Source organism: Paroedura picta, chromosome 3, assembly GCF_049243985.1.
Source record: "Paroedura picta isolate Pp20150507F chromosome 3, Ppicta_v3.0, whole genome shotgun sequence".
NCBI classification, from domain to species: domain Eukaryota; kingdom Metazoa; phylum Chordata; class Lepidosauria; order Squamata; family Gekkonidae; genus Paroedura; species Paroedura picta.
The window spans coordinates 154,842,729-154,855,611 of NC_135371.1; the positions used below are offsets into that span (position 1 = coordinate 154,842,729).

The 12,883-nt window shown below is 50.2% G+C and overlaps 1 protein-coding gene across 2 annotated transcripts in view; it reads left to right on the plus strand.

The window, feature by feature from the left end:
* The window catches only part of LMBR1L (limb development membrane protein 1 like), a 48,764-nt gene extending 38,020 nt beyond the window's left edge, over positions 1 to 10,744 (plus strand). Inside the window, exons 11-18 of one of the 2 annotated variants that reach the window (XR_013229568.1) lie at positions 1,898 to 1,974; positions 3,456 to 3,533; positions 4,063 to 4,136; positions 5,075 to 5,165; positions 6,438 to 6,504; positions 7,440 to 7,601; positions 8,357 to 9,475; positions 9,593 to 10,744. Coding sequence is in view for 1 of the 2 variants with exons in the window: in XM_077328789.1 (XP_077184904.1) it covers positions 1,898 to 1,974; positions 3,456 to 3,533; positions 4,063 to 4,136; positions 5,075 to 5,165; positions 6,438 to 6,504; positions 7,440 to 7,601; positions 8,357 to 8,415 (608 nt within the window). In the remaining variant the exon portion in view is untranslated. Of the gene's footprint in view, positions 1 to 1,897; positions 1,975 to 3,455; positions 3,534 to 4,062; positions 4,137 to 5,074; positions 5,166 to 6,437; positions 6,505 to 7,439; positions 7,602 to 8,356 lie in introns of both variants that reach the window. The other variant, XM_077328789.1, reaches the window with a different exon arrangement.
* The last annotated feature ends 2,139 nt before the right edge of the window (positions 10,745 to 12,883 follow it).

Consider the following 12,883-nt stretch of genomic DNA (forward strand, 5'->3'; position numbering starts at 1 on the left):
CTGTTGCCAGGCCTGTGTGTGCTCTTTGCTCCCAGAAAATCTTATTTGAATCAAAATAACATTTTGCTAGACCTAGGGTGGAATGAATGTGGAGAGGGAAGCGGGGGAGAGGGATCTTTTCTCACTAGGTACATCCCACATGTTTTATAGTTATGAGGGTTACACAGGGGTAGTAAAACTGCGGCCCTCCAGATGTCCATGGACTACAGTTCGCTGACAGGAGCTCATGGGGATTGTAGTCCATGGACATCTGGAGGGCCGCAGTTTGACTACCCCTGGATGAAATCTAAAATTCTATGGATGCTGGATTCTGCATATTCATATCACTCTTGATGTCCTTCTCAGTGTGCCTTAATAATTTGTTTACAGTCCATTCTTTCTGGTTTGGATTCAAGGCAGCACAATTGTGTAACGATTGAGTGATATGGGCCTTCTGGCCAAGAAAGTTCTTTTACTTTAGGACTGTAACTGAAGAGACCCAGCTGTTTTGTTCCCAACTTTCAGCCTGTTCATTTAAAGCAGGGGTAGTCAACCTGTGGTCCTCCAGATGTCCATAGACTACAATTCCCATGAGCCCCTGCCAGCGTTTGCTGATTTAAAGCATTTAGATGCCAAGCAGCTTACAACATAGATCATAATAAACCAGTCACATCCTTAAAAGAAGCTCCACGTCAGTCACAACACCAGTCAGAACAGCCTGTCTCGAGTAATTGAAGGGGCTCCTAAGAGATACACAGGAAGTGTGGAGGGTGCTTGAAAATGTATGAACGAAGCTTGATCAGGTTTTGAAGGCAAGGAGTAGAGAAGGGACTTTTCGATCCTGGTCCCCACCTGGTGGAACGAGCTCCCGGAAGAGTTACAGGCTCTGCAGGAGTTTTTGGCATTCTGCAGGCCCTGCAAGACACAGCTCTTCCACCAGGTCTACGGAGGAGACCGGTCTCTCAGGGCATAGATCTGGTGCCCTCCCCCACAAAGAAGATACCCACCTCCCATTTTTTGACATTTCTGTTGGTGACCAGTCACTGTACTACCATCCCCCCTAGGTGGGTGCACCATTTAAGATGGGGTTGTTTTACTGCTATATTGCTAATAATTGTATTACTGTGCTTTAATTTGGTTTTTAATCTGGTTTTATCGCGGGCTTTGTATTGGAACCTATTTGTAACCCGCCATGAACCGGTTCGCTGGGAGTGGTGGGCATTAAGTCCAACTAATAAATAATAATAAGGATGTCCAGTGATCAGTGACAGGGCTCAGTTCTCTTGCTCAGTTGCTTGTCTCTCTACAAGGGGCTGCTTCTTCCAGGGATGCTTCTCCAGTCCTGCGCCCTGCCTCTGTAGCCAATGTTTCTGACGTTTCATTACAAAACAGATTCCCAAAATTCTCTTTCTGTGTGTGGCTGTATTTGATTGGATTTGAAGGGAGAAGAGACAGGGCCCTACCCACGCTGCACTGCAGGAGTTCTACCTTGATGCACCTGTGTGTGTTTCTGATATTTTGAGAACATGTAGTGAGTTGCACCACAAAATGGCTTCCTGCCAGCATCAGTCAGCTACAAAATGGCTGCCCTTATTGCTGGAGCCAGACACAGTCTGTTGGGAGGTTCCGAGCCAAGTGTTGCCCTGTGATGGAGGCACTTGCTTCCTAATGGGTGTTATCTATAGATAAAATGTTGATGCCTCCTGAGTGCCTCTGTGCCATCTCCAGCTTCAGAGAAACAGAGGAAGGCCAGGAAAGCCATTAGCGAGCACCGTATGAGGAATTACTGTTCTGCTGTGTGGCGCCCAGTCCTCACCTCGACAGAGAGGATGGAATGAACATGGTGGGTCTGGCCGCTACATAAGAACCGTTGATCTTCAAGTGACTCAACTCCTGTATGCATTGTGCTTTTTGACAGAAACGCGTCGCAAGGCCTCAGCTTGGCAAAGGAACCTGGGCTACCCACTAGCCATGCTCTCTCTGCTCTCTCTGACGGTAAACAGCGGGGCCGGGAAGGTGGTGGGCTTATGCTGTGCTGTAAACCTAGCCTGAGCTCGGTCATAGTCATCTTTGTAAGGAAAGCGACAGTCTGCATTGCCGATTTTCAGCCTTCCTACATTGACGGCCCCGGTTCACTCCCTCATCTGCCCAGGAATGTCTGCGGATTGCTGAGGCCTGTTCTATGGTGCCCTCTCCTTCTGTGGCTTTAGACAGGCCTGTTTTGCTTTCTCCGTCATTGTGCATGAGCTGAAGATGTAGCTTGGGTCCCTCCCCGTGATCTGTCACAGCCGCCCGTTAGCAATGAGCAACCTGTCTTTTTTGCTCTTCTCAGTCAAAAACGGCCATGGGTGTCAGAGGGACTCTGATAGACTTCTCCCCAAAACAAGACCCACTGGTTTAAGCTATCCTGTGTTGTTCCATTAGAAATACTCCTTCACATGGAAGTGGTGACTAGGAGTTGACTTTGTGTTACTCCTGTGCTTTAGAAGAAGAGAGATGGTTGAGTGCTGTTCTCCTTGTCCCATCCCCAGAACCTGGCAATTTGCTTCTGTGAAATATGGAGGTTTCCATCTGTAGTAATGGCTAATTGATGATGTTGCCCTCAGTCATTGTGTTTAGTTCTTTGTCTAAAGTCGTCTAAAGAGAGAGCCAGCTTTGCTTGGTGGCTTGGAGCAGCAGCTCCTAATCTGGCGAGCCGGGTTTGATTCCCTGCTCCTCCTCCACATGCAGCCAGCTGGGTGACCTTGGGCTCACCACAGCCCTGATAAAGCTATTCTGACTGAACAATATCAGGGCTCTCTCAGCCTCCCCTCCCTCACAGGGTGTCTGTTGTGGGGAGAGGAAAGGGAAGGCAGTAATATCAGGGCTCTCTCAGCCTCATCTCCCTCACAGGGTGTCTGTTGTGGGAAGAGGAAAGGGAAGGCGAATGTATGTGGCTTCTGGTAGAGAAAAGCGGTATATAAGAACCAACTCTTCTAAACCAAGGGATGTTGCCATATTGTATGGGAAATCTAATCCGGAGAATTGGCATAGAATTGGCTATATTGCCACTCTGAACAAAGAATTGCAGGATCTCTTGTTTCAGACCTGCCTAAATATAAAGCTGGTTGAGTTTATGACATCCTGCTTTTTGCCGTTGTCAGGGAAGCCACCAGGGTGCAGCAAAGAGCCACTTGGAAACTCACACACAAGACAGACGTCACAAAAAATAAATATTGCCCAAAATAACAGATCTATGAGTGAAAGAAGACCGAGAACCAGGTTTAGTTGAGCCCGGCATGCTCCCTTGTGTGTCCCTAATAGAAGATACTGTACCATAGTGTTGTCAGGTTTAAGCAAAACTGCTTCACTGAGAATCGGGTTTTAAAGACACCAGGAAGGGCTGGGATGCATAGTCAAATCCCGTGCCTTCCTAGCTGTTCAGGCTTGCCATGAGTGTGCTGTATTCATCTTTTCCTCTCCACCTGCTTTTCCAGGGTATCTCTGTTCTCGTGGTTTGCTTTCACGTCTTGGAGCTGCTGTTGGATGATGCAGCAATGCCCCGAGGAATCCAGGTGAGGCGGGGAGGGCTTCCTACCCAGTGTTTCCACTGGAGCTTTTTTGTACATAGACACAAGAACAGACATAAGCATCAATAGCAGAGACCATCCTCTGGTTTGTTTCTTTTTAAAAATCTAACCTGCTTCTCTCTCAAAGAATCCGGCAATAAATGTAGAAGGGCTGGGGGGTTTTACACCCTATATGTTTTTACTACCTGAAGGTGTCTCAAAAGTAAAGCACATGAATCAGAATTCAAAGCAAATTTATAATATGGGCAATTGGGGGGAAGTCCTATGAGCAAGGCACTGAAAGTCTTACTCCGCAGCCCTTTCCCTGGTATTGATACTTGCCCCACACTTCTAGCTGTATTCTGGCATGGCTACAGTCTTGTGGGTTGTGACGCAGACCACTGTGATACCCTTTCCCCTGATAAAAAGTCTGAACACAGGAAAAAATCCCGAAGGACTTTGAAGCGACATATCTTTTTTCAGACCAGCCTAATATTTTGTCTCTCTTCTCTTCTTTCCCCCCACCTTTTAACAGGAGGCACCACTGGGCAAAGTTTCCTTCTCTGTCTTTGGCTCCTTTGGGGCAGCCATCCAGGTGATTCTGATATTGTATCCTTTTCAGTGTGCCCTGTGAGGGCCAAGAGCTGCATGTCACCAGGAAAGGTTGGTTTGTTTGCCTGCCTGTTGGTTGATTGCATTGTATTTTTCATACTGCCCTTCCCTCATGGATTCAGGGCGGTTTACAATGTTTTGTCCTCTATTTTTAACAGAATGTCCTCAACTGGCATCCCTGCTTCCACCTCATTTCCCACTTGCATTTTCTGTGCCCTTTTCCTCCCGCCCAGTTTGTTCTGACCTTCCTTAGTATTGAGCTGGTCCTGGATCTCTTACTGCTGTTTTGTTTTCAGAGGGAGTGTACCTCTGGATGCCTTGTGCTTGGGAGGGGGGGGGGAGAGAATAAATGGTGAGTCTCTTGTAGGCCTGCTGAGGGCCTTGGACAGCCACTGTGTGGAACAGTATAGAAGCTGGACCACATGGATAGTTGGTCTGGTCAGGAGGGTTCTTCTTTACATGCATAACTACATGGCCCTTTGTCTGCCAGTATCAAAATAAGTGGGGAAGACTCTGTCTGCCTGTTGAGCTTATTGATTGCACTTTGTTTCTGTGCATGCAATGCTGCTTTCCGGGGGTTCTGCTGTCATTAGTCCCTGGCTCGAGAGATGTGCTCCTGGCCCCGACCTTTTGGAATGAACTGAGGGCCCTGGTGGAACTTTCCCTGCTCTTCCACCAGGTCTTCGGTTGAGGCCAGGGCAGTAAGATCTGGGCCCCTCCCTGAGCCAGCCAGGTCGCCAGGCTGCCCCTACTGATACACCCCCTGAGTCAGGGGGAGGACTATTGGGTTTTACTGGGTTTTATTGTTTGGGGGATTTTATTGTGAACTATTATTGTTGCGACCCACGCAGAGCCACTGTGTGTAGGAGTGGCAGGATATAAATAAAATAATCAGTCCTTCTCCACCATTTGCCCTTAATGTCATCCTGTCTCAGCTATTTAATGATTTCCTCCGTCGTGGGGTTCTATAGCTCTCCTCTCTTCACCAAACTGCTGCCGGAACAACACGACACAACTATGACCAAGGTACGCCTTCTGTTTTACCTGCTGCACATCTTACACTTGAGTACTGTTGCAGGTGTCTTCCCCCTGCACCTGCTGATGGCTGAGCTACTGCGATGTCATGGTGATGTTGTTAGGTGCGAAGTCGTGCCCGACCCATCGCGACCCCATGGACAATGATCCTCCAGGCCTTCTTGTCCTCTACCATTCCCCGGAGTCCATTTAAGTTTGCACCGACTGCTCCAGTGACTCCATCCAGCCACCTCATTCTCTGTCGTCCCCTTCTTCTTTTGTCCTCAATCGCTCCCAGCATTAGGCTCTTCTCCAGGGAGTCCTTCCTTCTCATGAGGTGGCCAAAGGATTTGAGTTTCGTCTTCTAAGGAGCAGTGAGGGCTGATCTCCTCTCGGACTGACCGGTTTGTTCGCCTTGCAGTCCAAGGGACTCAGAAGAGTCTTCTCCAGCACCAGAGTTCAAAAGCCTCAATTCTTTGACGCTTGGCCATGGGAATTGTCCAGAGGGAGGGGCAATCACAGAGTATCAACTGAGGAGGTTCAGACTTGAAATAGGCCATGGGGTGAAGCTTTCCCCTACAGTACATTTGAAGAGCTTTTTTTTTTTTTTGCTGAGGAGGGGGGCTAAGGGAAACACTGGCCTGTTGGTTAGGGAAGTGGAGGGCACAGAGAGGTGAAGCAGTGGGGCTGGAAGGTATATATAGCACCCATATGCAAGGCCTGTGAGACACAGACCTCTGCCTTGGAATGGATTCCCAAGTTTTGATAGTCATTCTCTGCCCCTGAATTACATGGGTCTTCCCATCCCCCACTTGCAGGAGTTCAGGAGGAACTTGCTGTTTCCTTGTCACCTGCCTTTGCTACCCCCCCCAGCCCCCCCCCCCCCCAGCAGTCGAGGCTCTTCACTGTCTTTCAAAGTGCAGAAGGCATGAAATGGCTTGCCGGCAGAGGAGACGGTACAAGTCCCATTAGCATGCAGCCACCCTCTGAAAAGAGACCCAGGCCCCCTGGTGAGGATCCACAATTCAAGAGTAGTAGCTGGTCTCCTGCTGCCCCCAAAGGGAAACGGTGCCTATTCTGTCAGCCTTTGAAAGGTAGCATGGTCAGGCCCTTTACAGTTAGAGTTGGACAACTTGGGAGTGTGGGAGGCCTGCTCTCTTGTGGAGTGGTGGATGGGGGGCTCTACTGAGGAAGGGGAAAGTGGCATGCATTGAAGTGTAGGGGCTGGGTGGGTAAGAGCCACAGATCAGCTGTCTGATAGGAGCGGATTTTATCTCCTCACAGATAATCGGGAACTGTGTCTCCCTGTTGGTGTTGAGTTCGGCGCTCCCCGTTTTGTCTCGTACGCTGGGTGAGTCCTTTCTTCATATGGACCGTCTTTTCAATAAAGCCACTGTGCAGACAAGCTGTTAAAAAATTGGTACCTACAGCTAGGGTAGTATGTTAAGAGTGTGCCCCAATTCTGCCTCAATAGTCCTGCCACATCTGTATAAATGATGGATAACTTGGATGTTTATTTCCCTTGGTTAGTTTTTTACTGTGCAGAGTGGTAAAGAATGATGGGGCACTAGTTATGCCCCTGAAAAGCCTCCCTCTTGTTTCTTAGTGTCCACATGCTGTTTCTTCGGAGCCATGAGGGCTAGAAACTTGCTTTAAATATTAACATCAAGGTTGCCAAGATGCTGCTTTCTGCAAACTTCTCGCTTGCCTCCCATGAATGTAGAATTCCTAGACCAACAAGCCTGCCTGGCCCTCATTTTGTCACAAATAGTGGCCAGAAATAACTTGTGCAGAGAGCACCATTAGACCAGCTGTGGGGAGCTGGAATGGGGTGGTAAAATAACTACTGTATGGCTTGATGTCTGGAAGTATCTTTTTTCCAGTCTTGGGTGGGTGGAATTCTTGCCCAATTGTCTTGGTGAGCAATGTGCAGTGCTGAAGCCTCCTCACTTACTAGAGCAAGGGCAAACCAGGAATGAGATCGGAAAACAGGAATGCCATCTTGTAGGGTGTCACGGAGTGTATTATTGGAGACAGATGGACTTCTAGGAAGGAGCGGGTATGGGAAGAAGAGTCCTGCCCTTTACAGGAGCCAACTAGGGAGCTAAGCTGTCTCTGTTTCACGTGTTAGTTTGAGAAAATTGTGGGTTGTTGTTTGTTTGTTTTTTTGCAAGGGGGTTGATAGGGAGGGATCCTTCTCTGTTTGTGTGACATAATGAGGAACTGTTGGGGCTGGGGCCAAAGCAGCGAATGTTGACGTATGCTGAGCATTTCTCTCCCTTTTAGGGATCACAAGGTTTGACCTGCTGGGTGACTTTGGGAGGTTTAACTGGCTGGGGAACTTCTACATCGTCTTTCTCTACAACATGCTCTTTGCTGGGCTCACGACTCTTTGCCTGGTGAAGAAATTCACCTGGGCTGTACAAGCTGAACTCATCCGGGCCTTCGGTAAGATCCCAGCCCCCTTTGCCTCCAGCTTTCCCATGATGCGGGGGATCAGGGCTTTTTTGCTGATCTATGACGAAGGGGGGAAAGGAGTCTCTGTTTGGCCATATAGTCTCTCCTTGGGTTTTGCTCTGCCTTGTAAGCTCTAAAAGATGCCCGGGACTCTTCTGTGACCTTTCCAAGTAGCAAACCATGTATCTCTAATTGCCAGGGCAGATGATCATAGAATCATGATGATGATGATGGTGATTATGATTATTATTGCTGTTGTTATTGTGGTGGTTGTTATTTAGTAGTAGTAGTAGTAGTATATTTATTTCCCATCTCCCACCGGAGGCTCAAGGCGGGTCACAATCACATAAAATCCCCCTAAAACAGTAAAAACTAATACAGATGAAATAGCATATTGACCAAGAGTTGCGGCGAAAAACTCATCCTAGACTAATCCCACATCCCATCTAAAAAGGGAGGTGGAGGGATGCTGATGGAGCTCGCTACCGCCGTTTTATGAGGGGATGTAGGCGTCTCCTCAGCTACACCTCCTGTTTTGTCTCTTGTTTTGAGTTGAGCTCCGTATCCTCAGAGGGGAGCAGGGTGGAAACTGAGGGCGCTTCAATGCATCCCAATCCATTTCAGCAAGTAGATTGTGCCATTCCACACAGCAAAACCCACCGGCAAAGCACCCCACTTAGTGTGTGCATGAAAGGACTCCGTGCAGGTCTCTGACCCCCTCATCTGCTCTCCTGTTCTTCCTCTAGGCCTCCACAAGCTGCCTCTGCCTGTGACACGGTCCCAGCAGCCAAGCAAACTCAGCTAGAACAATCCTCAGTGCCTGGATGAAGCCTGGGGCAAGGAGACATTGGCCTGCCAGCTTGCTGCAGGGACGTTCTTGACCTGGACATCCTGACAGTGTTTTATACTCTGAGCCATGGTCCCTGCAGCAGGAAGAGGGCAGGAGGGGGGACATCTTGTCCTTGCCCGTATTTGACCAACAACTTGATGAAACTTGAAGGATTTGCAGGGAGGGGGGAGTGTGTCGGTAGACTCTCCCGCCCACCCCCGCATCTCACTGTGTCCCAGAAGCCCAAGGAGAGGACGAGCTCGAACCACCGAGGAGCCCTTGGTGTCTTCCTTTCCCGTCAGCCGAGGGAGCCTCTTGCGGTTCCTCCTCACGAGCCGAGGACTGAAGCACCAGGGGACTGACTGCCTGGGGAGAAGGAGGCGCTTGACCTGTGCTGAAGAGACTCTCGTGTGAAACTAGCCCTTGGGAGCAAAGCTCAAGGGCATCGGCCGGTGGGCAAAAAAAGTGCCTGGTGACCCTTGTTTCAGCTGGGGACGCTGCAGATAACTGCGTTTGCTCCCCTCCCGTGTTTACATTGTCTATTTTAAACCTCACGCCTACCCTTGCCCTCACTTCTGACGCTAGATCCTGTGGCCTAAACCAGTCATGGGGAGGGGGGAGGCATCTTTCCCCTTGACCTTTGAGCCAGTTCCAAATAGTAGTTTTGAACTCTGTTCCATGTTTACATACCTCACTTAAGTGCAATAGGAGCTGGTGCAGTTGGGCCAGATATCCCCTGCCTTTCGACCGAACTCTGTGCATGTTGGGTGCCTGGGTGTTAGGTATGCTTGCGTGTGCTTTCAATAGATCTCTTTCCCCCCCCCCCTTCCATAACTGCGAGCATCGGAGTATTGTGGACACGCCCCCTCTCCTCTTCCTCATTACTGATGAAATAAACTCAATGCCTCGAGTGCATTGTCTGAAAGAGCAGAATTGATCACCACCACCTTCCGGTGGTGTCGTTGCAGGGTAGCCAAGGTGGGCTTTTCTGAAGGTGGCAGAGAGAGGAGGCCTTGTCCTGTACTCTAGCCCAGGGGTAGTCAACCTGTGGTCCTCCAGATGTCCAAGGACTACAATTCCCATGAGCCCCTGCCAGCAAACGCTGGCAAGGGCTCATGGGAATTGTACTCCATGAACATCTGGAGGACCACAGGTTGACAACCCCTGCTCTAGCCCCCGTGGTCATGTTACGGGGGAATCCTGGTCCTGCAACAGAGAGCTTTGTAGCCTGGCACCACCCCTTTGGCTCTCCTGAAGCTCCTGGCTCTAGCAACAACTCTGTTATTGTGTGCGGTAAGAGGTGCAGTAAAGTTTGGATCTTGAATGACCGGGAGGTGTTGTACTGAATCAGATGAACGGGTTAAGCACGCTAGAGGATTTTAATACGGAAGGGTGTGAGGAAAGGTGCTAGATTATTGGCACCTGTTTGAGGCCCTTCTGCCACTTCCTGCTTGCAACCAGCAAACAGGGGCTTATCGTTGTAGAGACATTGAGAATCCCTTGCGTGCTTCTTCTGGGTATCTGTTACAGCTACTGACACCCCAGGTTGGCTTCCCCCGTTTGTACTCGCCTGTACTGAATAAGGAAAAGAAGATGAGCAAAGTAAAGGGAAAGGACTTGAATATTCACATTCGGCTGAGGGGGAAAGGGCAGGTGTCCAGCTGGCTACCACCGATGGCAGCTGTCATTCATGCCTTACAGAAGCTAGAGCGTACGTGTAGACAGCAGAGAGGAGTTGCTCCCCGTGTCCATTTCCACTGTGTTGTATTGTCCTGCTCTGTGTGTGCTAGTGTGTGTGTGTGTGTGTGTTGCTGCCGGAGTTCAGGTGCCAGTGTAAGACTGCAATTTCCCCTCCCATGACTGCAATACAAGCAATACAATCTGCATCAAGACATCAGCTCTCCCAAGCAGCTCTTAAGAGAGCCCCTTGCAGTTGACTTGGAAAACTGCAGATTGTCAAACCCGGATGCAATGTAAGGCATCTGTGCTTAACTATACAGCTGGAATTTAAGAGTATTTAAGCCCTGCAATCTCCACACAGCCTAGCATCGGATACAAAGAGAGCTGTGCACTACAAATCTTTTTGTTGTTGTTGTTCGTTTGTTTCATGAACACACAGCATTGTAGGTCCCACCAGCACAGTGTATGTCTGTGGAGGCAGCAAAACTGAAAAACTGTGAACCTGCTTGTACTTTGCTTTGGTTGCACATGACTCATTTCTGGCTTCAGTTGCTGCACTGTTCTTGGGGCTTTTACCCAGTTAAGCAATAAATTGCCTGGTTGTTGTTTTTTTCTTCTCTCCCTACTTCTGACTGGTTCCTGTTCACGGCGGGAGAAGGCCGCTGTGCTGTAAGTGAGGGCAGCAGGGAAACAGTTCGCATCTGGGTGGTGGAGCTTGACTTTCCACACATAAACTCACATCCTTTGTTGGTCAGTAGGTAAAGGTATCCCCTGTGCAAGCACCGAGTCATGTCTGACCCTTGGGGTGACGTCCTCTAGCGTTTTCATGGCAGATTCAATACGGGGTGGTTTGCCAGTGCCTTCCCCAGTCATGACCGTTTACCCCCCAGCAAGCTGGGTACTCATTTTACCGACCTCGGAAGGATGGAAGGCTGAGTCAACCTTGAGCCGCCTGCTGGGATTGAACTCCCAGCCTCATGGTCAGAGCTTCAGACAGCATGTTAGCTGCCTTACCACCCTGCGCCATCAGTAGGTACCAGGTCTCAAAAGGCTGAAGAGGGCTATTGTAGAAGACAGATGACTGCTTACTTGGGGTTTGTACTGCAAATTGTCCTTCCTTTTCCGGTGAGACTGGGCAGCTGGGACGTTTGAACTCCTGTCGTCATTCACACGCCTGGGACAGGTCACTCTTGCAGGAGGCAGGAGAGGAGAGGGCCTTTTCACCATCACGGCCTTCTCATGCAGCCGTTGTTAGAGCAAAGACAGGCAAGGCCAAGGGTCTCCATGAAGGGAGGGAGCCAGGCTGTGACCCGAGGTTCATTTTCTTTATATTCTGCTTCTCTTCTTAATGAGGGTCTGAAGTGGCTGGTAACACCCTTTCCCACTCCTGTTTTATCTTCCTAACAGCATCAGAGCATAAATGAAACTGAGGAAGTGCTTGGCCCAGGGGCCACACTATGGCTTTCTTTAATAGAGTGGGTTCAGGTGTTTTTTTTCCTTCATAGTGCCACACAGGTTATATAACAACTGACACCCCTCCCCCTGCTTCTCCCCAAGAGTTCCCTAAGGCAGTGGTCCCCAGCCTTTTTATCACCGGGGACCGGTCAACGCTTGACAATTTTAGTCAGGTCCAGAGGGGGGAGTGTCTTTTGCTGAGGGACATTGCTGCTTCCTGAGCCCCTGCTCCACTTGCTTTCCCACCGGCGCCCCTGACTTCCTGTTGCCCGCTGGGGGCGCTGCCAGCAGCAGCTGTGCAGTGACAGGCCGAGGGGGAGCCCCAGCCATGGCAGCCGCTGGAGAACACCAAAGGTGAGCCAGCGGCAGAGTGGCAGGGCAACCCCTAGGGCAGCAGCTGAGGAGGACGACGAGGAGGAGCTGCGGCCTGGTACCGACTGATCCACGGACCTGTACCAGTCCCCAGACTGGGGGTTGGGGGCCACTGCCCTAAGGCAGTGGTCCCCAACCTTTTTATCACCGGGGACCACTCAACACTTGACAATTTTACTGAGGCTCGGTGTGTGTGTGGGGGGGTAGTTTACTCCTCTACTCTCAACCACTGCCCTAACGCTCTCTGATCGCTATGGTAATGTTTAAACATCCCTTCAAAATAAGATGCAGACACGCCACAACAATGAACATAAGGAACATTTTATTTTCATGGAAATTTTAACTCATGACAATGACAAATCAATGGGAACCCTGAGCTTGTTTCTCTGCAACGAGACAATGATAACCGAAGTGTGTTGTAAAGGGCCGGGGGGGGGGGGGGGAGAAGGCGTCCTTCGGGGCCCACCTCTAATTAGTCGAAGGACCACATGTGGTCCGTGGCCCACAGGCTGGGGATCGCTACCCTAAAGCAGTGGTCCCAAACCTTTCTGATGTGCGGCCTGGCCCTGATTCCCTCTCCCCGCCCTCCCACAGTAAGAAGCTTCCCGGGCCGCAAGCTTGTGGCCTGGGAAGTTTTTTACTGCGGGGGGGTGCGGGGAGAGGGAGCCGCGGCCCGGCGCCATGGCCTTCGCGGCCCGTCACCGGGCCACGGGCCGCAGGTTGGGGACCACTGCCCTAAGGTACCTTATGATGTAGTGACAAAATGAATGTGAGAACCACCACCCTGTGAGGTAGGTTAGGCACAGAGTGCCACGGGTTTGGGTTCAGTTAACTAAGCTTTTGTGGCCAGCGGTGGGGTGAGGGGTTCATGTGAGAGCCTCGCTGCTTCTACTCTGACACTGTGACTGGTACCTCTTGTTCAGCCTCTTGAGCGATT